Here is a 27,589-nt window from a genome sequence, read left to right on the forward strand (position 1 = left end):
CCCCCCCCCTCAACTACCAGCTCGAAAATCTGTGAAACTAAGAACACTCTCAACTGTAGTGAGAGTAAGACAATTGTGGTGTCAGAGACCTGGTTTCATAAAAATCCTGTGGTTTTTTGTGTTTTTTTACGTGACTTTACCACGTACGGTGGCGGAGTAGTAAGTGCACTCGTCTCTGAAGCGGAAAGTCCGGGTTCGAGCCTGGGTTCGGACACGCATTTTTTTCGCCCCTTCCTGCCCACCCAGCAGTAATGGGTACCTGACTTCGAGTTGGGGAAGCAAAGGCGGCGTGGAAAGGAACGGCCACCCTACCACAATATGCCCAAGGCCCAGGGAGTTGTCTTACTTACAATAAGTTACAAGGCACATCCCCAATGTCCGGATCAGATGCGGGAACAACTTTATCTCCAATTGAAGTTGTTATCGATCCATGTTGTTGTTGTTATCGATCCATCTCCTATTGGAGAAGTAAGTTCTTTCTCAGATTCAATAAAATTATTTCTTCCTCATTATTATTATAACTACATTGAAAGGAACTTAAAACTGAATTCATGTACGTCTAATGCAACTTTAACAATGTGATATGTAAATAAATAAAGTCAACACTACACAAAGTTGTAGAATAATCAAAATGTATTTCAGTTCAGAGCAGTGCCGGGAAATCAGAAAAATCAAGATTCCATATTCTTACAGCTCATGACTTTGAAATGCAGTCTCTACATTATGACAAGAATGAAAAATAAAAGCATTGAGAATCATTAGGAACAGACGATTTTCTTGCAGGGCAGTTTTTTTTCCCGTCCTTCTTCTTTCAACATAAATGGTGAGCTCATTAAAATAATTTATGTGAACACAATTAAGTTTGAACAACAAAGTCAATCATACTGGCTATAACACTTCTGCTGTGCCAAGGCAGACAGACTGACGTATATCTGCAAAAATTATTAAATTTGAGCATCTTTGTTTAAATGGACGCTCATACCCATTCTGCATCTTGTGTCAAAGGCAGGAAGACGTATCTGCACTACAAATAGGATATTTCACTATGGCAAACAGACGTAACTGAAGGGCCATGCCCATATTTCCAATGGCAGCGTGACGTAACTCAAAATAATAAAAAGAGCAGGTATGTCGCTCTGCCTTGGCACGGCAGATTTATCATTAACTCTTATTTTCCACCAAGCGATATGAACAGAGGTCGAGTTCTGATGTTTAAAATATAAAACCAGCCTTCAAACTTTTAAGTGTGTCCCGTGCGCTCATATGACCTTATGCAGTTGCGAGCGCCATAAATCACTTTACAAAAACAAACAAAAAACTTATAAAATTTCTTTTCTCAGGTTTTGTAACAGTTATGATGAGAGGGTGGTCAGACATATTATACATGTACCTATTAACAACCAGGACAAATCACACATGTTTTGTCTATGTCTTTTAACCACAAACTAAAGGGATGGCTAAAGACCATTGTCCTAACCTTACTCAGCGTACTTTGTGCTTGCATAGGAGGATCTGAGAGAGAGAAACCATAGCCTTAGATTTGTGGTTACATGTAAGTGAGAGAGAGAAACCATAGCCTTAGATTTGTGGTTACATGTAAGTGAGAGAGAGAAACCATAGCCTTAGATTTGTGGTTACATGTAAGTGAGAGAGAGAAACCATAGCCTTAGATTTGTGGTTACATGTAAGTGAGAGAGAGAAACCATAGCCTTATATTTGTGGTTACACGTAAGTGAGAGAGAGAAACCATAGCCTTAGATTTATGGTTACTTGTAAGTGAGAGAGAGAAACCATAGCCTTATATTTGTGGTTACATGTAAGTGAGAGAGAGACCATAGGTCCATGCAGGCTACATCAGACAGAGAAACCATAGGTTCGTGGCTACATCTGAGAAACCATAGATTTATGGCTACATTTGAGAGAGAAACCTTAGGTCCGTAGCTACATTTGAGAGAGAAATCTTAGGTTTGTGGATACATCTGAGAGAGAAATCTTAGGTTTGTTGTAACACCTGAGAGAGAAATCTAAGGTTCATGGCTACCTCTGCACACCAGATGATGTATCTATCTACAACAGAACGATGTAAACCAAAATGCCAAACAGACAGACACAATGAACTGAGTAAAGTCTATTATGTTATCACTCGTCTAGCACTTGGCGTTTCACACACTCGACAAAATCCTTTTCATGAACAATGGAATGGTGTACCACTTCATGCTCTTGGAAGACGCGCTGAGCCATGTTTTCTTCTTACCTGAGCCATGTTTTTTTTCTTACCAGACATCTGCATTTCAAGGTATGAAGACAGGCTCGGAGTGTGCCAAGTACGTTTCATGGCAACAGCATTTATGATTGTAAATGTTTAACCCTATCCGTACATCGTGTTTTACTATTGTATCCATATGACGTGGGGAACTCTGTGCCACCACTTTCCAAAGAGGAAATTTACTCGTTAATCTGATCCGTACACTTTGCATAGCAGTCAGTCAAAATAATTTTTTGAGAAATGAATACTGAACGTTTCAAAGAATTCTTCGGACTAGAAGTATTCTAAAATGTGAAGAATACAATCCTGGGGGTACAAAAAGACCCCAGGCGTACGGATAGGGTTAAAGCCCCCTTCAGAACAACTTGATTATTTGGCAAGCAGACTGCTTTCCTTCTGTCTGTCTACATCATCCGGAACTGAGTGAGATACAGAATCTCAGCAGCTCATCGAGGGAGACACCCGACAAAAAACTTTCTAAAGTCAGATTCAAATTCAAGTCTTTTTCTGTATGTGACGACGAAGAGCCGAACTTTTAAAGTTTTAGTAAGAGTTTTACGGCACTTGCAACACAATAAGGTCATATAAATGACGAAGATTAGAGGTGTTACAAGAGAGTAACAAACATAAAAAAGGAGGGGAGATAAAGACGATAGATGTTTGATAGGAAAGAAGAAGCAAACCACACCAGAGCACCCGCCAACCATCTACAGAAAATTCGAGGCAAGCTGTGCATTATCACTGGGACTGTAGAAAGGGCACTTACAACAACTTACAGTAACTACTCATACTAATCTGTTGCTGCAAAGTCAGTTAACACCACAAACGATGATAGAACATTTTCAATATATTGTACACATCTGCAATATCGTCAGACATACACCCCAAACAATATAACAATTGGTCGCTTTTAAGCACAAGGGGGTTATCCTGAAAAATGCTGTTTTGAGAAAATCGAAGGTAAAATTTAGCCCCTTGTTCAGTTTCTTTAAAAGACAAGGATAATTTTCTCTATAACCAAACAAATATACACAATACACACCAATGAAACCAAACTTCTCCAATTGGTAGGGCAATGCCCACTTTTGGCGTAGGTCAAGATTTCTGGAAACCCACAAAATAGTGGGTTAGCCCGCTTGTCCTTAAAAGCGACCAATTTCACAATATTGTACGCTTCTGTAATACGAACAAATGTACATCAACTGACATGTGATCATTCTATACTCTCATTGTTGAAACAATTTAGATTCACAGTACTAGATGAACTCTTTAAGCCCTCAGTTTTTCCACCGTTTCCCAGAGTTTTTTCTCCAGTCACCTAAACCTGGTGCACTATGTCTCATTATAACCCCAAAAGCTAAAGGTTTAGTAATTACTAAAAAAAACTTGGTTTGGGAATAGTTCCCAAAAACAAGCAAAAACTACCACTGAATAAAGCAAAACAGTTGTCACTTGTACTGGACGCTCCCAGAGTCCGATGGGGCAAAGGGTTATTACTGCCGTACGCTCCCAGCGTCTCCCAGCATCCGATGGGGGTTCAAAGAGTTAAGAAGCCCACATGAGGCTAGTATACAGCTTCAATAGAAACAACACTTTCAATGATATGCCAAATCTGGCTTCAGATATATGTTTTTAAAATTATAAGCCTTCTCACCAAGAGCCGATTTAGATTGCAATCCACTATCTCTGCCTCTCAATCTCAGTTTTCATTATAAATCAAATGTGATCAAATCAAGAGTCAGAAGGAAGAAAATAGAACAAAAAGAGCTTGCTGGGAAAATAGTGCCTGGACAAAGACCCAAGACTACCAGTTTTGAAAGACGAAACAAAAACCACAGATAATTTATAATTAGAGATGACATTACATCTTTGTATTTTTATTCTCTCATTCAACAAAAATTAAGACTACGGTCTTCTAAAAAAACCCAGTCATTACAGGAACTGGCAGTTGATCATAGATCATCTAAAAACAAGCCGAACAATAATTTTAACAAAAGATCCATGAGCTATCACACACACACAAAAACACACCCAGTGCTGCTTTTTCATTTTTAAAACATTAAAAACAAAACCCAAAGTAAAATAAAACAGCCATCGCTAGGCATGACAACAATTCATCACAGAGTGAGTCCGGGAAACGTCTTAACTCAAGAACTGAGAAACTAAAAGAGCAGCTACCTTGTACCACACACTGCCCGGACAACAATGACTCAAATCTAACAATACTAGTACAGATGGTTAAGCGCATAGAGCTTGCAGTTGAGCGGGGATTTGCGCTATACAAATGCTATCTATCTATTATTATTAAGACTAGTCGTTTAAAGGAATCACAGAAAAACAAAGGCACACATGAGGCATGCAAAGAAAGAAAACTGTCCTACCGAAACAGTTCAAGAAAAGGAACTTAAAATGATTACAGATCTTGTCATTAAATCAGAACAGTTCATTCTGCTAAATTTAGCATTGCCAGTTCTCACCAGGGTCCTTCACAACTTATATCAGGAGAACAAATTCAAATTTCAAACAATTATAAATGGAAAGCGTGCCTCACTTAAAATAGACCTTATATGACAATGCTTACCAAACAACATTTGTCTCTCACAGTGCTCAAATATGTGTTTTACAAGAATTATAAAATTGATCTAATATTACAATGCTTACCAAACAACATATGGCTCTCATATAGTGCTCAAATATGTGTTTTACAAGAATTATAAAATTGATCTAATATTACAATGCTTACCAAACAACATACCAAACAACATATGGCTCTCATATAGTGCTCAAATATGTGTTTTACAAGAATTATAAAATTGATCTAATATTACAATGCTTACCAAACAACATTTGTCTCTCACAGTGCTCAAATATGTGTTTTACAAGAATTATAAAATTGATCCTATATTTCAATGCTTACCAAACAACATATGGCTCTCATATAGTGCTCAAATATGTGTTTTGCAAGAATTATAAAATAGATCCGATATATATGAAAATGCTTACCAATCAACATTTGCCTCTCATAATGCCCAAATATGAGTTTGACACAAAGTAAAAAATTAACAAGACACCTAGTTAACAAGGTGTACCAAGGTGGTGGTGGTGGTATTTATTTCTTCTAAGGGGTGGAGTGGGAGGCAGGGGGGTGAGGTGTGGGGGTTGAGGGTCCGGTATTGAAGGAAAAATAACAACAAGATATATAATGATCAGCCACCATCCTCTGAACATGTACATATGTACAAACACGAAATCCTCGGTGTACGACTCTAAACGTGTGTCCGCCAAATTAGGTCAGGTACTTTTTTTCCATCTCACATTACGTTAATTCACAACCATATTTACAATTGGTTATACTATTACATGTTTTTAAAAAAACAACAACAAAAAAACACTTGGAACTATATTTTGAGCAATCTTGGTGGATAAAAATAACCCAACCCAAAAAATAATTACAAAACTAAGTTTCCCCCCCTCTTTTATGAAAATCAATGCTCACGCGCATACACGTTTTGAGTCGGACATCGATGATACATTTGCGGATGTGTTAATTTTCACATTTCCAAAACTAATTATTTCCCAAGATGTCCATGTCAGCTGAGTTCCAGATCCTCAATTTCACTTAATATGGAGTCCAGGGTCTTGATTTTTTCCAACTGCAAAACAAGAAAGGTTGTCAGCATGAACAAGTTATAGAATGAAAATGATGATCACAAATTCACAAACATGGTGTATTGTGCAAAACACGGCTGAAAGAGGTTACCCCCATAAAAGAGACAACCAAGACATTTTTTATGGGAAAAAGTGTTGCTCTCGAGTTGCTGCAACAGTCTGGTCCACTATGGCCACATTTTGTCAGGAAGGAGTTTGGAACCAGTAACAATGGAAAGAAATAGACGTAGCAGGTCAGCATCCAGTGTTTTCATGTACATGAACACACTGAAAGCAATAATCAGTCAACACTTAAATTCATATCAATACTGAGAGCTGCACCACTGACCAAATGCCTGTGACTCAATTTTAAAAAATTAAAATTTAGTAGAGGTTTTACGGCGCTCGCAACCGCATAAGGTCATATGAGCGCCAGAAGATTACAGGTGTTACAAGAGAGTAACAAACATAAAAAAGAAGAAGGGGAGAAAAGGACGATAGATGTTAGATAGGACAGAAGAAGCAAACCACAACAGAGCACCCGCCCACCACCCAGGGTAACTCGATGTACAAATGACATGGATGAGAGTTAGGAAATCAAAACAGACTCACTTGGAAGACAGCGCACACATGCCCTGCCTCGTAAGTGATTTAAATCATGTCAAAGGAAGTGTTGAACATTTACAACCACGTTACATACCTGATTCTTTTCCAACTGTTTTCCTGAAGCTTGCTGCTCCTTCAGATTCTCAATCTGCTGGACTTTCTGAAAGTAAAAAAAATAATACCAAAATCAGTCTCAGTTTAGTTTTAGTAAGAGTTTTATGGCACTTGCAACACAATAATAAGGTCATATAAGTGCCGAAGATTAGAGGTGCTACAAGAGAGTAACAAACAGAAAAAAGAAGGAGGGGAGATGAGGATTACAGATGTTTGATACGAAAGAAGAAGCAAACCACACCAGAGCACCCGCCAACCACCCACGAACAAATAACTATATTTTTTGGTCAAATTTTTAACAATGCTAAAGAGAACATTATTCCCTCCATTGTCAACACCAAATCTGAACCACAGACGGCCTGGATCCTCTCTTTAAGAGAATTATAAGTTCAATCTTTATTTCTCCCCTCCTAGGAAGGTGCAGGGGGAGGGGGACAGGCCCTGACAAATGGTCAAATTTTATATATATATAAATATAAGGGGTGGGTGTGTGCGTTCACCCCCTCTCCCAACTTGTGTTCTAATAAAAATGGAAAACACCTTTAAGAGGGATCTCTTAGTGCAATCTATGGTCGGAAAAAACAAACAACCAACAACAAAAATTTGTTTAAAAAAAACCAACAGGAGACTAACTGTTATATAATGACATAACACCCTTAGCAGTGACAGACAATAAGTTTAGTTTTAGTAAGCGTTTTACGGCACATCCAACACAATAAGGTCATATAAGTGCCGAAGATTAGAGGTGTTAAAAGAGAGTAACAAACACAAAAAAGAAGGAGGAGAGATACGGACGATAGACGTTTGATAGGAAAGAAGAAGCAAACCACACCAGAGCACCCGCCAACCACACTTAGACAATAAATATCTTTCAAACCTGCCATTGGTTCACAAACTATCCAATAACAAAAAAAACAACTTGAGCGTCATGACTAGACAGTAAGAGAAACATCTATCCTACGTATCTGAATTCTAGGTCTTAGTTTTAGTTTAAATAAATTTTTTACGGCACTAACAACACAATTAGGTCATATAAGTGCCGAAAATTAGAGGTGTTACAAGAGAGTAACAAATACAAGAAAAGAAGGAGAGAGAATAGATAAGGATGATAAATATTTGACAGGGAAAGAAGTAGCAGCACACTAGACTAACCTGCCAACCACCCATAAATTCTAGGTATGCAAAAATCAAAGCTGCAGATAATTGAGTTCCAACCTTTTTCAAATTGCGGATCTTCTTGTCTTTGTCCAGGTCGCCTGTGCTGACCACGTTCACCGGGGCCGAGGCAGCGCCCCCTGCGGGAGCCGAGCCAGACTCTGACTCACCGCCGGACTTGGGGTTGCTGGCCTGGGAAAGGAATATATATAAATACTTGTATATATAACGAATAGACATGATATTTTACTTTTAGTAAGAGTTTTTAGTTTTGTTTTAGTAGAGGTTTTACGGTGCTCGCAACTGCATAAGGTCATATGAGCACCAAGGGGCGGATGTCAACAGAGAAGTCCACCTCTCTAGTTTCAACAGCACAAAGTCTGCTTCCACTATCAAGGCACCCCGGAAATAGTGGGTCACAAGAGTGTGACAAACATACAAAAGAAGTAGATGAAAAATGACAACAGTAAGGATTAGGAAAGAAAAAGCAGCAGTTCCCTGTTGTAGATCAAGCACAGTTATGAGCGTGACATTGATGAATTAACCTATTTACAATTCTACTGTGCATGAACGAGAAATGTCCCCCTCCCCCCCCCTTTGGGAATGGCCTAAAGATACTTCATTCAGTGGCACCGCACCGGGGGGTGGAGAGTTTTACAGCACTTGCAATACAACAAGGTCATATAAGTGCCGAAGATTAGTAGAGGAGTTGCAAGAGAGTAACAAACATTAAAAAAGAAGGAGGGGAGATAGAGATGATAGATGTATACTATCCCCCCCCTTTGGGAATGGCCTAAAGACACTTCAGTCAGTGGCACCGCACCAGAGGGTGGAGAGTTTTACAGCGCTTGCAATAAAACAAGGTCATATAAGTGCCAAAGATTAGTAGAGGTGTTATAAGAGAGTAACAAACACAAAAAAAAAGAAGGAGGGGAGATAGAGATGATAGATGTATACTATCCCCCCCTTTGGGAATGGCCTAAAGACGCTTCAGTCAGCCGCCCCGCCCCGAGGGGGGTGTTGCTGCATGTGGCAGGCTGTCACCCTCCGGAGGAGGCCAGGCGTAGAAGGAAGAAGAAGAAAAAAAAAAGAAAGTCAAGCAGCTTCACCTCCTGAGCAGCCTTGGCTTTCTTTGCCTCCTTCTTCTTGCGGTTCTTGCTCATGGCTTTGTCCCCGCCCTGAGCCTTGGCGTTGGACGGAGGCTCGTACTCCTGCAGAGGTTTGGTGGCAACAGTCGCAGCGCCCTGGTTCCTGGCGTGGGGGGGACGGTACGCCGCTGCTTTAGCTGGACACACGAAAAGAAGGAAGAAGAAAATATTTGTTTTGTTTGTTTGAGTAAAGAAACCAACATCGACACAATAATGGTCATTAAGTCTTAGTAAAAGTTTTACGGCACTTGCAACAAAATAAGGTCACATAAGTGCCGAAGATTAGAGGTGTTACAAGAGAGTAACAAACAGAAAAAAGAAGGAGGGGAGATAAAGACGATAGATGTTTGATAGGAAAGAAGAAGCAAACCACACCAGAGCACCCGCCAACCACCCACGGACACATGAAAAGAAGGAAGACAAAAATGTTTGTTTGTTTCTTTGAGTAAAGAGACTCACATCGACACAATAATGGTCATTTAGTGCTGAGAAAAAGTAAGACAGAGAGACAGACAGAAACAGCAGAGGGAAAGTAAAGAAGTAGGGCCTACCAGTGGCACCCTCCAACCATCCGCTTAGACGAAAAAGATTGGGTTGTCAAAAAGTCAAGAAAACAAAACACTTGTAATGATATCACCCTTCACCCCTGAAAAAGTCAGGGGGAAGAGTTATTTTGCGCTTCCCCAAAAGAAATAACAAAAATTTCATTGATGATTGTAGATAAAATCTGAAAAGTGCCACCCCATTTTACGTGACTAAAATAGTTTAGCAGAAGAAAAGTAGAACTCTTTCATCCACAGCATTCCCACGCCCATCTGCATGTATTAAATCTTGTTATAAAAGAAACCAAAACAAATCGAACAATTGGTGAAGTTAAAACATTGCAAAACATTTGAAGAGCACAGGGGAAAAACAACTGTAGTCACAAACTGGAAATTGTGAGGGGCGTCAATTTTAAAAGCTTGTGGACTCACAACTTCATATTTGTATGACAGGTGGTTTATTGTTAAGTGTGGTTGAATGGTAAATCTAACAACAATAAACAACCAACAGTTGAACAGAAATACGCTTATGAGTCAACAAGCGTTCAAAATTGGTACCCTCATGATTTTCAGTTTGTGACTTTACAGTCGTTTTTTCCCTGTAGTCTTCATTTGTCACGGATGCTACTCAACTTTTTAAAAAATAGCTGAAAATCCATGCGCCACGGTCTCGCTAACATATGAATATCAATTTGAAACCCAAAGGGTGCTGAGATTAGCGTAAATCTTCCGGAGTTCTCTTCTCCCCGTTATTTGAACTTATGGTGAAGTCTTCGTTTTTTCGTTATTTGAACATTTGGCGCAAGTTGTTTAGTGTGAGTGTGTGTGGATTATTTTTTCTTTCCAACTATAGATTCTATCTCGATCTCACGCAAGTTGTTTTGAGTGAGTGTGTGTGGATTATTTTTTCTTTCCAACTATAGATTCTATCTTGATCTCGCGCAAGTTGTTTTGTGTGAGTGTGTGGATTATTTTTTCTTTTCAACTATAGATTCTATCTCAATCTCAGTAACAGAATAGCGAATCAGGATCAAAATACCGGAAATACCGGAAAAAAGCGGAAAAGTGGCATCCCTGATTTGTTCACCTTTGGGCTGTTCAACCACTTCTGTGGCCACCGGACGGCTGCTGATGGAGAAGTCGGCGGGCGGTGGAGCCGAGGGTCGCCACTTGGCCTGCCACAGCTCGGCGTGGTCGGTGGTGAACGTCTGCAGCATTAGAGTGCCCGTGTAGTGCCAGATGCGATAGCTGCAACAGTACAATAGAGGGAATGTAAAAAAAAAGGGCCTATCTCGTCTCCAGAGTTGAGCATGCTTTTCATTTTAGTGAGAGGTTTAAAGAACATGCAACACAATTACGTCATTCAGTTTTAGTTTAAGTAAGAGTTTTACGGCACTTGCAACACAATAAGGTCATATAAGTGCCGAAGATTAGAGGTGTTACAAGAGAGTAACAAACACAAACAAGGAGGTGAGATAAAGATGATAGACGTTTGATAGGAAAGAAGAAACAAACCACACCAGAGCAACCGCCAACCACCCACTAGGTCATTCAAGAGTTGAAGATTTGGTGTGTTTAGTAAGCATTTTACTGCACTTGCAACACAATTAGGTCATACAAGAGCCAAAGATTAAAAGCGTCACAAGAAAGTAACTAACACCCCCCCCCCCCCCCCCCCAAAAAAAAAACCCCCAACAACAAACCAACAAACAAAAAAACCCACAGAAGAGATAATGACAATAGATGTTTGAAAAGAAAGAAGAGAAGAAGAAACAAACCACGTCAGAGCATCCCCCCCCCCAACAACCTAACATTCATTCAATGAAATTCCCAACTGTCTCCAAATGTTATGTATTGAAATCTGAAAACACCACGACTGACCCATTGCCCACCCGCAGGCGTGGAGCGGTGGTCGAGGTCAGCATGTGCTGGCCGTCAGGTGACCACTCAAAGTGGGTGGTGTCTGCCGCCTGGGTCTTGCTGATCTGTCGCCGCTGCTTCACGTCCCAGAACTCCAGGTTCCCGGCCAGATTGCCAAAGCCAGCCAGGCACAGGAGTGGGTATCAGTCAAGGGCAAACATGTCATGTTGATCAGCACACGCAAAGTGTTATTATTTATTTTTTAAAATTTAGTAGAGGTTTTACGGCACTCGCAACTGCATAAGGTCATATGAGGGCCAAGGAGTGGATGTCAATAGAGAAGTCTTTACACACGCAAAGTGAAAACAGAAAAGGCACCTACATTTTTGAAAAACATTGTTTTTTGTCCCATTTTTTTACATGTTTTTTCAGAACAAGCATAAGTTTATCTGTCAACTCTCTATAATATTGAAGTACTCGGTACAAAGATTAAGTATTTCCTATAAAAAAATAAAAAAAGAAGCAAATTCAGCTTAATGGTTAAGAATTTATAAATGTAGAGTATTTCACGACCAGGAATCTCAAAAATAGGAAGGGTTAACAGTTTCAATTCAGGAGTTTATTATTTATATCAAACCTTCAGGGTCAACTCTCTAATAAAGATCAACAATGACAGCTAGACTTCAAATCAAATAAGTCCCCGTAAATAAGCCTATTCATCTTATCATTCATATAAAACATTCGCATGCAGTTGAAGCTGTCTGAGAGAGTCACCAATAATCATGGAGAAAAGTGGGCTGTCTTACTCAGAGTCGTCATCATGTCAAAAATACCCGGTACTCAAAGGAGGAAATGGAAAGTGGACATTTGTACAGGTGATTGTCTTAACACTTTGCCACCTCATCTCGCCGATTGGTGATGTTTACCACCTGGTTTCTTAGAATTTTCCCCAAAATTCCTTTGCCTTTGATGGCAAAAGTTTTCCCTACATTATGAGCCTTGTGATGGCAAAGTGTTAAACAGGTGGCCGTAAGAGCAGGTTCAACTGTAGTTTAAAATGGACACATGGACACAGGGCACTGTAAAGACCAATCAACTTGCAAGGATATTATTTCCCTGTGGGTTGAAGGCGCACACATTCCTGGGCCCCGTGCCGAAGTCAAAGACGGGCTCACACTTCAGGCTGTAGATTGTCGTCTTGGCAGGCATATCTGGACACAAGATCTGTTAAGGATGGTAGTAAAAACTTTTTCCTTTCAAGATCAAAATATCAATAGAGCAAAGAAACTGCAGGCAGACGTTTCCACAGTTAAAGTTCTGGTTTTTCATTTTCAAACCATCAAATATTTCCCGTCATCTTGATAAATCCTCTCATTTTAAGCCTAAATTCAACACTATTATAACTTTTTCAATCAGACTATTCCACATTGAATGTTCAAATATATATAAAATCAGAATATATAAGTCAATATTACGACCCATAAAGCTTCAGCATCCAAGTTGTCGATATCCTAAAAAAACAAACACACAGTGGAAAGGTCAAAACAGTAGTATAAATATTAACTTCAAACTATATTTGGTCGTAGAAATTGAAAATGAAGAAAGCTCCTTGTCTCGGCCAACAAAATTGCTTCACATCAAGGATACAACCATGGACGACAACAAACTCTTGACTGTTCGGCGCCCACTCCACATGGTACACTGGTCCTTCTTTTTCTGAAAAAAACAAGCAAAAAGTTTGGGTATTGTATTATGGATTTTTAAGTTTTAGTAGAGGTTTTAGGGCGATCGGAACTGCATAAGGTCATGTGAGCGCCAAGGGGTGGATGTCAACAGACAAGACCTTACCGGGAATCGGGCTTACTCTGCTCACCTCTCAAGCCTCAACAGCACAAAGTCTGTTTCAACTTTCAAGGCACCCCGGAAATAGCGGGTCACAAGAGGGTGACAAACATACAAAAGAAGGAGAGGAAAAAATGACAATAGTAAGGATTAGGAATGAAAAAAGCAGCAGTTCCCTGATGTAGTTATGGTTAGGCACAGTTATGAGCATGACATTGTTGAATCAGCCCATTTAAAATTCTACAGCCCATTAGAACGAGAAATGTCCCCCCCCTTTGGGAATGGCCTAAAGACACTTCAGTCAGTGGCACCGCCAGAGAAAGTAGTAAAGAAAATCACATCAACAAAATAATTGTCATTCAGTGTGAGGAAAAAACAAGACTAATAAACAAAAACAAAATAAAAACCAAGAGAGAGAGAGAGGGAGGGAGGGAGAGAGGAGAGAGAGAGAGAGAGAGAGAGAGAGAGAGAGAGAGAGACAGAGAGAGAGAAAGAGAGAGAGAGAGAGAGAGAGAGAGAGAGTCAGAAGTAGGAGCAGCCAGCGACATCCTCCAACCATCAGCTGTTGAACAACTTACGCATAGGCACCAGACAGCTCTCTCCCTTGGTGCTGAGGAAGTGCAGACCTTGGTCACCGTAGTAGGAACTCTCCGAGCTTTCTGTAGAGGTCAACACGATGAGGCTCTGGCCTGGAAACAAGAAAAAGACAGCCGTGTTCTTGTTTTGGTTCTCAGTTTACTTTTAGTAAGAATTTTACAGCACTTGCAACACAATCAGGTCACATAGGTGCAGAAGATTTAAAGTTGTTACAAGAGAGTTTTTAGTTTTAGAAGAGGTTTTGCAGCGCTCACAACTGCATAAAGTCATATGAGCGCCAGAAGATCAGAGGTGTTACAAGAGAGTGAGAGTAACAAGCATAAAAAAGAAGAAGGGGAGATAAGGACGACAGATGTTTAATAGGAAAGAAGAAGCAAACCACATCAGAGCACCCGCCAACCACCCACAGGCAGTAGAAGTGATAATAAACATATGAATTAAACTAAAAACAGCAAGGACAATGGGAAGAGTACTTGAGTGTGTTCGAGTAAAGAGAAGACTTGAACAAAAGTAATTATCATTAGTTTAGTGTAGGAAAAAAGGAAGACAGACAGACAAAACAACATCTAATTTCTAAAAAACAAACAGCAACAACAAATAAAAAAACAAAACCAAACAAACATAGAAATCCAAACAACCCCCCCCCCCCCTAATAATAATAATAATAAATAGCATTTATATAGCGCATGTCCCCATTCGAAAGTAAACGTTATTATTATCCCAGCAGACCATAGAACACTCAGAAACATTCTCAGCTTCCCAGGAAGCATACAGTGCAAGCAGCAGGTTAAGCGCTCAAACACTAACAAACTGACAAGATCTGTCACATACCTGGTTTGTTCCAGTAAAAGTGGACTCTGTCAGCTTTGAAGAAGCTCTTGTTCGCCAGGGTGGACTGCATGCCAGCAAAGTTGGGATAGCGGTACAGTCTCACGAAGGATGGCTGGCCCTGCGGCATTTTAAAATATCATTAAGTGTATTTTTTCACAACAGTCAGAAGCTTCAAAAGCACTTGAGGAAAAGCATCTCGTGAGACTTTAATACTCTGAATTAGTACAACGATATCATCACACTGAAAAAGCAGACCCAGAAGCTATACATCATAACAACAGTATACAGAATATAATATGACAAAAAGAGGCAAAAATGCCACAAGTATCTTAACCCTATCCGTACATCGTGTTTTACTACCGTATCCATATGACGTGGGGAACTCTGTGCCACCACTTTCCAAAGAGGAAATTTACTTGTTATTCCGATCCGTACGCTTTACATAGCAGTTTGCCAAAATAATTTTTTGATAAATACTGAAAGTTTCAAAGAGATCTTCATACTAAAAGTATTCTAAAATGTAAAGAATACAACCCCGGGAGTACAAAATGACCCCAGGGCGTACGGATAGGGTTAAACATTTTTCTTTTGCTGTGAAAAAGCAACCCCCAAAAAAATTTTTTTAAAATAAAAATAACTAAAAACCAGACTTGGGTGAGCATCCTTTCTGTTTTATTAAGAATTTGAAAAGACATGACACTAAAAATCGGAGAACAATTCTTATTTACCTTAGTCCCTGGCACATACGCAGCGACAGCACACGGGGAAGAACTTTGAGCCAAACCAAACGAGGACACTTTCTGCAGGTGGAGTTTGTTAGCAATAGTATCTGGGGAGAAACAGGAAGAGGTGTTTGTTTACCTGTAGACTCAATTCCATCAAATCAAAACAGAAACATTTGTTTCATTTAAAAACAACATTTAAGAATTTCAATAAATAAAACAAAACATTGATACAAAACTATAAACTTAAGTTTTTATATGCTAAATAAAGAAAATAGTTTAACTTAAAAGCTTCACAAACAAAGGTAAAGATAATATTTTTAACATAGCAAGAAAAACACCTTGTAAAATACATAGATTCCGGAAGAATTTTTAAAAAGTAAATAAATCTGATGATAAACTGCACAAGCTGACTGAAACAACTGGTAGAAGACAAAGATCGAGCACAAAAGTATTTCTAAAACAATTCAACAATCTTATTCAAACATCACCAACAAACCTACCAAAGTCGTTGTTTTCGTAGAACTGCAACTCATTGTTAACATTCCTCACACAAATCTTCTCATCAGTGCTCCACTCCGGATCCCTGTGGAGAGTGGAAGAAATCTCAACTAGAAAATGAAATCTTCTGTGAATATTTTTTTTACCTTAAAGTTGAAGGAAAGTATCTCACTATTGTGCTTATACATATTAAGAGCAAGAAGGTACACAGGAGAAATCCAAACCGCACCAGTCACTACACAATTTTCAGCACAATGAAAAAGTTCCAACATGAATCTGCAAGTCACAGAATAAATTTGACAATAAGTATACAAGAGAAGATTTTGAGAAGAAGTTACCAGCACTGAAGGCAACTCATTTCGTGGTCCATACAAGTGCACTACTGGCTCTACCCCTTCAGTTTCTATAAAAAAACAAGCTTTCTCTATAACCAAACAAATATACACACCAATGAAACCAAACTTCTCCTATAGGTAGGGCAATGCTCACTTTTGGTGTAGGTCAAGATTTCTGGAAACCCCCGAAATCTGGGTTAGCCCGCTTGTCCATAAAAGCGTCCATTTCTTCTGATTCACTATTTTTAAAATATTCTCCTCTGGTCATCATCCAACATTGACAGTGGAATTATCTATATCATTACTCTTTTCTGTGTGAAACTTTCAGATCATCTGGCATGGTCAAATCTCTTAGACCCACGAGTGTAAGAGAGGGCAAACTCTGGGTGGAGTCATTGAAACAATAATTTGGCACGTTGGGCACAGGTAAATCTGCCCCAACTGATTCTTATATCGGCTCAAACCATTGCTTAAATAAATCTGCTTTAACTGTTGCGTAATACTAAGTTTTATGGAAAGCGAGGCAGAGGCAGACAGAGGGAAAAGATACTGGACAAGATGACAACATGGTTAGGAGCAGCAAGAACAACAGACACCATTGCTGCAACGCAAGACAGAGTGAAGTGGAGGTCCATGATCGTCCACGCCAGTCGGCAAGGCACCGGATGACGATGATGAATTTTATTACAACTATAACTTAAATAGGCCACAAACCAGTTGATCTGTTTCTTCTGCATGAGAGCTTTCTTCAGGGTTCCCGACTTGACGTCGTACAAACGCAGGTTGGGGCTTCCCTGTGCGTTGTCTCGGGTCACTGATGGGAAACAAACAATTGGATTGTTCACACTCAATTAAAAACTCATAACACTCTCCCCCCCCCCTCTGTATCTTCGCTCTCTCCGACCCTCCCTGACACACACTCTCTCTGTATCTTCGCTCTCTCCGACCCTCTCTGACACACACACTCTCTGTATCTTTGCTCTCTCCGACCCTCTCTGACACACACACTCTCTGTATCTTCACTCTCTCCAACACTCTCTGACACACACACTCTCTGTATCTTCAATCTCTCCGACCCTCTCTGACACACACATACACTCTGTATCTTCACTCTCTCCAACACTCTCTGTATCTTCGCTCTCTCCAATGCTCTCTGACCTGCATAGTTATTCCACGTCGCCAACACCGTGCCTTTGGGCGAGAACTTCATGGCCACCACTTTCGGGAGACCCAAGTCATGCACGACTTCCATGGTTCTGGTATCCAGAATGAACGCGCTGGGGAAAAAAAACAAACAGACAAGAAGGGTGAGGAGTTGTGGAAAAAGAAAAAAAATGTTCACATTCAATTAAAACTCCATAAACTTCCAAAATTTCCATACAGACTAAAATAGAGCTGAGTGTTATTTTGGGCTAACTCCAATTTGAGAATTTTGGGAGTTTTTGTCACAGCTGTCAAGGCTGATGAAAAATCTTCTCTTTGAGGCCAACTATTATTACCGTTAATAGTGCCCGTGTTTTGTGGAAATTCAGTTGAATTATGTGCCAACTATCAATTTCACGACTGTTACTTAGTACTTTCAAAAAAGGGGAAATGGTATGGGTTTAACGCCCCTATTAATACTGTCAAGATTATTTAAGAGGCAGAACCTACGCGTTTAAAGTCTATCTCTGAAAGGAACAAGCCAAGTTTGGAAATTCATTTAAGTGTCTTTCCCATAGACAACGTCAGACCGAAATGAGGCTCGAACCCACAATCATACGATTAAGAGGCCGGTAGTAGCCTAACCACTTGGCTACGGACGCCACGCAAAGCATTCTCCTTCATGAGAATGGAAATTTTTAAACAAAGTAATACATGCACTTTCATTGGTTATTCTTCAATTAAATTATAATACCACTCGATGACAAAGACAAAAAGTAATTCTTTTGGTATTTTTTTTCATTTATATAACAAAAACTTTTCTGAAGAACACTATAATTATAGATTAGATAAATTCTAGACCTCATCAGTCATCATAAGTGCCAGATCTGAAGCAGAAATCATCTAGATCTCAGCTTATTACTTATTATACTTAACTACTCATATTTCCTTCCAGTAAAGAATCATGATGACTTTAAATGGACGTTAGCCTTGGGGGGAAAGTGGGGAGCCAAAAAACTCCCATCGAGAGAAATTCCTCATAAAAAGGAATGCATTTAATTTTGTCTTCACAATAAATATGACCAAGCTAAACCGAACCCATTTGGACTTGCTCTATTTTGACGAGACAAGCAGTTCCATTTCTTGCTGTTTTGGATTACACTATCTAATGCACGGGAAGTTCAACGGACTCGGAAATCCCCCACGGTCTCAGAAAAAACTCAAAACTACTGCTACACGGGCCGTTATGTCAAACAGACGTGACGCAGACACGGAAATATGGCAATGCTTTCCAACACGGGCGAACATTTGTAGTTCTCTCCCTTCCTTCATTTCTGTCTTTTAAACAAACGAAAAAAAATGTTTTTCGTACGATGGGTGTGTGTGGTGTGTGTGTGTGTGGGGGGGGGGGGGGGTAAGTGAACGTCGTGGTATGTGACATACATCATCACTTTACGCGGATATTTTGTTTCCGGAGCAAAACTTTCCTACGAGTTAAAAAGAAAACAACCTACGATGACATCATCACTTTGTATGCATGGCTATTGAATTGGATAGTTCGTTTCTTTCGCTTTGTCATTCCATACAATGAGTAAATGTCTTTCGCTTTGCCAGCTATTTGTTATAAATTCCAGCGGAGTCAGAAATCACTCAAGAAACCGACCAGGTGTTCTTCCAAAAGTTACCAGTTTCCGGCAGAGACAGAATCAAAACGAGCGTTTTTCTCCCAAGACCTCCCTATCTTCATCTCGACCTTTTTTTTTTTTTTTTTTGGTAAGTGTTTTACGGCGCTCGCAACTGCATAAGGTCATATGAGTGTACGGGACACAGTAAACATTTTCAGTTGGAAGGAAATTTTAAATTTTGCCCGGGTGGCGGCTGAAGCCTACTCTCATCAATTTTGGACCAATAAAGGGACCTTTAACATGCGCAACTTGCACACGAGACCTCGACGTTTTTTTACGCCATTGTCAGAGAAGGCTAGGTGTAGATCTTTCCTACCATACGATTAGGGGTGTGACTGAAAGACAGCAGTAAGAAGGAGCCAAGGAGTCGCAGTAGAAAGGCTGCAGAAAGAGTCAGGAGCCCAGAGGAGGGGCAAAGGAGGTGAGGGGTGGGGGCAGAAAGTGGACACGAAAGCAGTTGATTCCCACAAAAACAATTTTTAACAGTAAATAAAAGCAACCAGGGCCTAGGTACATGAAACATTTTCTTCAAACCTTTTCTTCACAACAAAAAAGCTTACAATCACAAGCATGGCAACAAAGAGGTTTTCAGAGTTTTTTGTTTTGTTTTTGGAACCACAAAGAAAGACAAAAACTGAGAAAAAAATGGCACCAAAGTTTCTCAGTAAGAAACAACACAACAGAGAGGGAGAGTGAGAGAGATAGAGAGAGAAAGGGGGGGAGAGAGAGAGAGAAAAGAGAGAGAGAGAGAGAGGGGGGGAGAGAGAAAGGGAGAAAGAGAGAGAGAGAGAAACGGAGAAAGAGAGAGAAAGGGAGAAAAAGAGAGAGAGAGAGAGAGAGAGAAAGGGAGAAAAAAAAGAGAGAGAGAGAGAGAGAAAGAGAGAACTAAAAAATTCTTCTTTTCTAACAGCTGCAAAAACCTTCAGCTTTGTAAATACACAATTTTGATCAATGAAAAACCCAATGCCCCCAGCTGAAGATATAAAATATAACTAAACTTTGGCGGTTATTCCTCACTAATTATACGTCTGAAACCAGGCAATCCCACCTCCTTCAATTGTCAATATCTGGACTTGTGTCCAAGATAGATGGGTATTTTTTTCCATCCAAAGCAAGACAACTGAACAAGCTTTACTTTAAGATGCTATCAATAACTCCACAGGCCCAAATATTGAGGAGCGCCTGATTCCACCACGCTGTGACACATTTGTGAAGCGGGCTGACAAAATGAGTTACTTCTCGAATTTGAGCCCGACGGAAATGGATGAGTCAAATTGATAGGTTGAGTTTTCTACAATTTATTAGTAGGAAATTATTAAAGACGTGTTAAACCTGAAGAGAATGGCATTGGTTTAGAATTTACAAATATGACCCTGGTGTCAATTTTTGGCTAATATCTCCATCTTTGATTGCGAGAAGCAACTAATTTTGTCAGTACGCCTCACATTTGATTAATAAAAAACTTCCCAACAAGCACATCAACCTAACGCCTTCTGCATGCTTCTTTCACCAGCTTCATAGCACAAAACCACCCTAGCAAGCTCGCTAAGCTGCTGTTAGTAAACCCTACTTTTCTCTAGTGTCATACTATTTTTGTTTTAGTTTTATTAGAGGTTTTACGGCGCTCGCAACCGCATAAGGTCATATGAGCGCCAAGGGGTGGATGTCAACAGAGAAGTCCTTACTTATACTATTTTAAGGCAAGGAAGTGTCTACATGGTGAAAACAAAGTTTTGAAAAAAAAAACAACAACCCCAAAACCATTGCCGATTCTCAAGTTTGATTGACACAACTCTCTTCTTTGAAACTGGTATTATTAACTTCATTGTGCTTGATTTTCCGAGGGTACTCACTATATCCAAAACATGTACCCCTCAATCAACATCTTAACTGAAGTGGAGTAAAGCAGTCCGCTGCCTGACACTATGTGACTACCCCTCAGAGACAGAGAAACACCATCTGTTCTTCTGTAGAAAACTAACTGATTTAAGGGGATGTTTTCTTCCCAAGCTACCCCACACATTAACTGCCTCTACTCCTCAAGACAACAATTAGAACAGACATGCAGCTATTACAGAATGGCATCATGCAGAAGAGTCAATGCTCAGATGCTACTGGATCGCTAACAACAACAACATCCATTGTTTTCTTCTTGAATAATTCCATTCAATAACAACTGTAGTGAGAAATAGATTGGCTGCACTCTCATTGCTATACCAACAACAACAGCAACCGGCGGTGGCATCTGTTCGGGGGGGAATCAGGGAGGTTGGACTGCCTCACCCGCTACCCAAGGGAGGCGGTGGCCCTGGCGAAGAGCACGCTCTTCGAGGCTCCAAATATTTCGAACGGATAGGCTACCACACACACACAACAGCAACCAAAGACCCCTCCCTTTGTCATTCATGTGGTAGTAGAGGAAAAAAATCAAGGATGTCAGAAAAATCTGAAAAATCCCAGCGACTGCTCAACCACAAAGTCTCCCCCTCCCCCCCCCCCCATCCATACACACAAAAATGCAAGATAAAAAGGACAAAAGTGGCAAATTATTCACCACTTCATAGACAAACAAGAAGTAAATTTTACCAACATCTATACCACTTACGTGATACAATGATTTAGTTTTTAGTTTTAGTAAGAGTTTTACGGCACTTGCAACACAATAAGGTCATATAAGTGCCGAAGATTAGAGGTGTAACAAGAGAGTAACAAACACAAAAAAGAAGGAGGAGAGATAAGGATGATAGATGTTTGATAGGAAAGAAGAAGCAGACCAGACCAGAGCACCCTCCAACCAACCACTACAATGATTCGGTCGAGGTCGTTTTCACATGGTTTATAGACTGAAAACACTCAAATCTTTCACAACTTGAACATAATAGATCACTATTTGTTGAAACTACGTCTTTCACTCTTTATGGAGAACTCCTTGCAGAAATGAGTAATTTCAAGTACCTTGGCAGCATTATATCCAAAACTGCAGACTGCCTTGACGACATCCACCAAAGACTTAAAAATGCATGGACCGCTTTTGTGAAATTAAAAAACTATATGGAAGTCAAAGATCATTTCATTGAAGACGAAATTAAAAATATATGATTGCAATATTTTGGCTGTATTGACGTATGGTTCAGAAATATGGAAAACAAACAAAACAATTCAATGAAAATTAAAAAGAAGAATTTCACTAATAAAAAGGAATGAATTTATTACAAATAATGGAGTGTTAGAAAGAGCTGAAATTGAAGATATCAACACAACAAAAAAAAAGAAGATGGAGATATCTAGGACACGTTCTGCGAATGCCGAAGACGAGATTGCCCTATCAGACATGGCATTCAAAACCAACTGGAAAGAGAAAGCAAGGAAGACCAACTGGAAGCTATAGAGGCACAAAAGAGATGAGGCAATCACCAAGGGCCTGGAGGGGCCGAAATTGGAGAAAGAGGCGAGGGACACACTAGCATGGCGGCGTCGACTGCTCTCCGCCTTATGTCTGGCGGTATAGGGAGAGAGTAAGTAAGTATTTAATGGGGGAGATCTTGCAGTAAATATCACAAGAATAACAGAATCAGGCTCTAGAGTTTATAGAAATATTTTTAAGGTGAGACGGTTCTTTTTTGAAGCAGAAGACAAGCAGAGAAAGGACATCGGTCATGCAACAATTATGAGAGAGAGAGAGTGAGTAAGTATTTGATGGGGGGGAATCTTACATTAAATCATCACAACAGAATCAGGCTCTAAAGTTTCTAGAAATATTTTTAAGGTGAGACAGTTCAGAAAGGACATCTGTCATGCAACAATCACGAGACATTATACGTGGTAAAAAAAAAAAGTTAGAGCACATGCGAGTGGTGGTAAGTGATCTGGACCAACCTGTCAGCGTTGCACCAAGCAAAGAGAGAGCCATCGTCTGAGAAGACCATACACTTGCACGAGTTGCTCGGGTCACTGTGAACACAAACAGGGAAACGTTGTTTTAGTTTTAGTAGACGTTTTACAGCGCTTGCAACTGCATAAGGTCATATGAGCGCCAGAAGATTAGAGCTGTTACAAGAGAGTAACAAACATTAAAAAGAAGAAGGGGGAGATAAGGACGATAGATGTTTGATAGGAAAGAAGAAGCAAACAACATCAGAGCACCCGCCAACCACCTACACATTTCTAAACGGAAACTTTCCACCGAGCTGCATCTGGATCAGACTGACCGAACACGCACCTTGATGTAGTTGGCCACGATGGAGACGTTCTTGAAGTCGAGAGCGGCGTCGATCTGGTCCATGAAGGACGGGAGATGAGGATGATAGATGTTTGATAGGAAAGAAGAAGCAAACCACACCAGAGCACCCGCCAACCACCCACGGAAAACGTTGGGTTAAGCCACATGGCATAATGATTGAAATCATATTCCTCATGACTGCATTCAGTGGAAAGATGCTACTTCCAAGATATATTAAAGCAGTATTTTCTGTTTCTTCAAAGAAAAATGCGCCTTGGAAATCTTTGTGCGACTTAAAATAAAATATCTTTATATATATATATAAAACATTCTCCTACTTTCTACCCTCCTTGTAGGTAAATTGTGCAAGGTTCCAAGGTTTGTACTTCAACAATATTCAAAGTCATTGCATTTCTAAGTGTGGTAAGTATCATGGTTCTCGAAACTGCATAAGGTTATTATGAGTGTGCAAGACTCAATTTGGTTCCTTTCACGTTAGTTTACAGCACGCCAGAAGATTGACCTGCTCATTTTCCCCCTGATGCCTAGGTGATATGGCGAGGTAGCCATGTAAACACATAAATATGCTTTCTCTGGTCAGTCAATGTGTGAACTTTTACAGTAATTTAACTACTTTAGGCAGGATAATTTAAGAGTATGAAATTGGCGAGTGAAGTTCGGCAAGATAATGAATTGGACAGGTAAACCAAGAGCTAGCAGCTTTGTGTAAACTTACATCTGTGCTGTGGCATCTGCACTGAATTTGGCACCATCTATAGTCCACAGGCCTTGGGCACCTCTCACTGCGGGAAAGAGGAGGAAATCAGGAAAATGAAGCTCTTTGATAAGATGAACAAAGTGGTACCTGATACTATTTTTGAATTGAATTGGTTCAACATGAACACAACATATATATATATATATAGAGAGAGAGAGAGAGAAAGGGAGAGAGAGAGAGAGAGAGAGAGAGAGAGAGAGAGAGAGAGAGAGAGAGAGACAGAGAGACAGAGAGAGAGAGAGAGAGAGAGAGAGAGAGAGAGAGAGAACAGCTGAACCAGGCGAATCTTCCATTCTTGGTGATTTTATTAGCCTGCGAGAGGTCAGAGGGGAGTCCTCGCCTCATAATCCCACACTGGGGTGGGAGGGAAAATAACGGGTCATGAGCTATTCTCACCTGGGGAGAGAATATAGAGGTGGTCATATCTTAATTTCAGAGCTTAAAAAAATAAGTTTTTTGCTTCTCCTGAAAAGTTTGTCTCTTGGCACTTAGGCGGTTGAATCACGAGGCTAGCGATAAATTTCCATGGACCATGGAGTTAGGCCGGGAACACTTCTCCCGAAGTCAAAGAGACAAGCGGATAGCTAGAGAACGACAACTAAACGCCAATGGCCAATTTTTATAGTAACAGCCATCTTGTTTGACGTCAATATAAGGGATTCCCACTTTGTCAGTCATGGTGGCAACACAACCGCACGAAGGCAGCCAGCTGACTCGGTTTATTTTCTTTGCAACTTGCAAAACTGTTCGGTTCGGATGTCTGTGATTGTGCAGCACCCTTTTCCCGCCCAGATTGATTCTGATGCTGTACACTACATAAACTGAGAAGAAGAAAGAAAAAGACTTAGAGTCTAAGAGTAGGCCTACATACAAAAGCAAGTTCAAACAAAATTCAACAACGCAGTGCAAATGATCGACCGTTTCGATCCGGATCGTTTCTTTTAAAGTTTTGTAAGCACAAGAAATTAAACACTTACAAGAGATTGGACTCAATATGACACTGAGCTGCAAATAGAGTAGATCTAATTCAAGACTGCAAGGTTTGCAAATGGATACTGTGAGGTGCAAAAGCAGTAGGCCTACTAGATACTAGGAGGGAACCACTAGGAAAGACTCAAAGAGGGAAGCTTGGAAACTGCCTGTGTAAACCTTGTGCTACGCAAAATCATCACTAGGCCTATAGAATCACGATCAGATGACGTGGCGGCAAGGTCAAACAAGATGGCTGTCACTATAAATATCGGCCAATGGCATTTATTTGTCTTTCTCTAGCTATCCGCCTGTGGGTAAGATGGAAGAATACCGGACCAGCGAATTAGGACTACTTTTGCCTATATATGTCTCGACAACCTTAGGAATTCATGATTTTCCTCAGTTTTTAATCTCTCTCAATGAAGACTCTCGGACCGGTAGCCTAAATCTATTCATTAAAAGTTCGAAGTGACTGTTTCTCAGACCGCTCGGGAAAATAAACCTGATCTCTATTTCGCCGAACGGTGTCCGTTCTCGAGATTTTTTTTTTATTTGCGAGACTTCCGCGTCATCTTTCATTCTGCCATTCTGTGAAGACTGGGAAGAAGCATTTTTTGCATCGAATTCAATTTCTAGAGCTGGACATTTTTAGATGTCTAAATATTCAGATACTTCAATTATGGTTGGGGCAACGTACCCGGACTAAACTTAATTTGAAAATACCTTCAAAAGGTACTGCGAGAAAACAGGACTGCTTGACTTTGGCAGAACCTATTGCATTTAGTCACCCCTAAAAAGCAAAGACTAAAAAAAAAAATCCCTCCACGCCCCCACCACTCCTGTTCACACCTTACACACACATCCAAGCATGCACACTGACATACACACACAGACGTGGGCCACTCCATAGCCAAATAACCAAAAAATCTCGAGAACGGAAACCGTTCAGATAGTTCACGTTTATTTTCCCCAGCATTCTGAGAAATAGAACCGGCCTTAAAAGTTTATCAGGCCCCCCGCCCCCCTTGACACCCCCCCCCCCTCCCCATTCTCGTGCAATAATACGAATACGAGCAGCCCAGTATTCTTCAATCTTCCCCTGCTTGTGTCGAAGAGTGCGCCCTACTCCCTACCCCAGCCCTCTCTATTGAGACTATTCTTCTACTCTGTCTCATAGTGGTCGCTTGTTACGAAAGTCCTCCCTCACTATCTATTATTATAATCAGTGTCAGTGATCAGTGGGTAGCCCCTATTATTACTATGACATAATACTATTATAATCTATATCTACGATCTCTAGATCTAGATTCTAGCAGTAGCAACCTCTCTATATTTATTTATAAACAAAAACCGGTATCCTCTGCTGGGCCAGGTCAGGGTTCCAGACATTCATTCTTGATCTCTAGATCTAGACTCACTCCAAGATCTGTTAAATAACGAGACATCGGACATTGAAAGTTCAGTTTAGTGCTGCTAGGCTAGCTGAACAAAAAAGCAAACAATGAAAATAACAACACAAACAACAATACCAACAACGACATGTGGTATACACTCACGGTATATGGGAGACGCCATGATTGTAGACAACGAGAGTGATTTTCCTGTCCACATGAAGTAAATGAATGAATAATGAAACTAGGGTTGCCAGAGGCTAAAAAACGTTCTATGCCAAACTGGTCGAATTGAAAATAAATCGGATTAATTGGGTACTTTTTCTTATATATCTATTCAGCTGTCCCAGAAACTGTTGGTCTTTTCCTGATAGTTTTTATCTGTGAGCGTCCCACGTTGTCTTCAAGTACTTCTTCATGTCATGTGATTTATTTTCCTTCCAAGATATTTCTATTCCTAAAAATATCCAGATTGCTGTTGCCTCTATTTCATTTTCAAAGTGATTGCCCAACATTCACAGCCAAAATAGAAGGGTTGACCATGTACACAGCATTTCAGGACTTCTATTTTGGTAGTCATTGAGATGTTTCTATTTTTCATAATTTGGCTAATTTTATTGAAACTATATCTTTAGCCATTGCAATTCTTCGTTTTAATCCTGTGGAGCATTTGTCATTAGACGTTGTTGCTATTTATCGGATGCCTTTACTGACTCCCCTGGCTGGGTGTGGTGGGTTAGTTAAGTTTAAGTAGTAATTTTAGTTTGTTGTTGTTGTGTTGTTGTTGTTGTTGTTGTTATTGTTGTTGTTGTTAATGTACATGTACGTGTCCTTCGAAATAATGAATCCCGAAATTGGACAGTCCAAATTTTGACTAAACTATTCATTTTCCCGCTGGGGGTTGGAAAGGAAGGTAGGATTTTGAGTGTGTACGTGTGTGGGGAGGGAGGGGGGGGGGGGGTAAATTAAAAAAAGGGTGGGGGGGTATAGCTAGCAATCCATGTTCTTAAAACGTTTTTCCCAATAAAAAAAAAGGTAAAAGTAAATTTAATGCTAGGATTTCAATCAAATTGTTATTGTTGAGGGGAAGTTAGTCTGTCTTATATTCGATTTAATTAAGATGGCCGAGCTAGGCAATCGGGATTTGAACACCCACCCCCATACTCTTCGGTCGCGACCTCTTTCCCTGAGTAAATAAATGTTTCATATTTAAATTAAAGAAATTGTCAGTTGA

At 40.1% G+C, this 27,589-nt stretch overlaps 1 protein-coding gene across 1 annotated transcript; it reads right to left on the reverse strand.

The window, feature by feature from the left end:
• Positions 1 to 4,105: 4,105 nt before the first annotated feature.
• LOC101853307 (eukaryotic translation initiation factor 2A) lies at positions 4,106 to 26,574 on the reverse strand. Its single transcript, XM_005096358.3, has 17 exons — positions 26,521 to 26,574; positions 23,951 to 24,017; positions 22,872 to 22,946; positions 17,326 to 17,444; positions 16,882 to 16,981; positions 15,835 to 15,917; positions 15,338 to 15,438; positions 14,610 to 14,727; positions 13,760 to 13,870; positions 12,987 to 13,055; positions 12,449 to 12,550; positions 11,361 to 11,535; positions 10,567 to 10,727; positions 8,899 to 9,074; positions 7,850 to 7,981; positions 6,615 to 6,680; positions 4,106 to 5,919 (listed from the first exon to the last, which is right to left on the reverse strand). Exons 1-17 carry the CDS (start codon positions 26,537 to 26,539, stop codon positions 5,857 to 5,859), a joined length of 1,737 nt encoding a protein of 578 aa, XP_005096415.1. The 5' UTR covers positions 26,540 to 26,574; the 3' UTR covers positions 4,106 to 5,856.
• Positions 26,575 to 27,589: the final 1,015 nt, after the last annotated feature.

This window comes from Aplysia californica, unplaced genomic scaffold, assembly GCF_000002075.1.
Source record: "Aplysia californica isolate F4 #8 unplaced genomic scaffold, AplCal3.0 scaffold00127, whole genome shotgun sequence".
Classification (NCBI taxonomy): domain Eukaryota; kingdom Metazoa; phylum Mollusca; class Gastropoda; order Aplysiida; family Aplysiidae; genus Aplysia; species Aplysia californica.

Coding starts and splice junctions, on each gene's coding strand:
- LOC101853307 (XM_005096358.3), bottom strand. Junction 16,982..17,325: donor GACGTGGAATAACTATGCAG/GTCAGAGAGCAT, acceptor GTTTCCCATCAG/TGACCCGAGACAACGCACAG. Junction 13,871..14,609: donor CTTTTACTGGAACAAACCAG/GTATGTGACAGA, acceptor TCTTGTTTCCAG/GCCAGAGCCTCATCGTGTTG.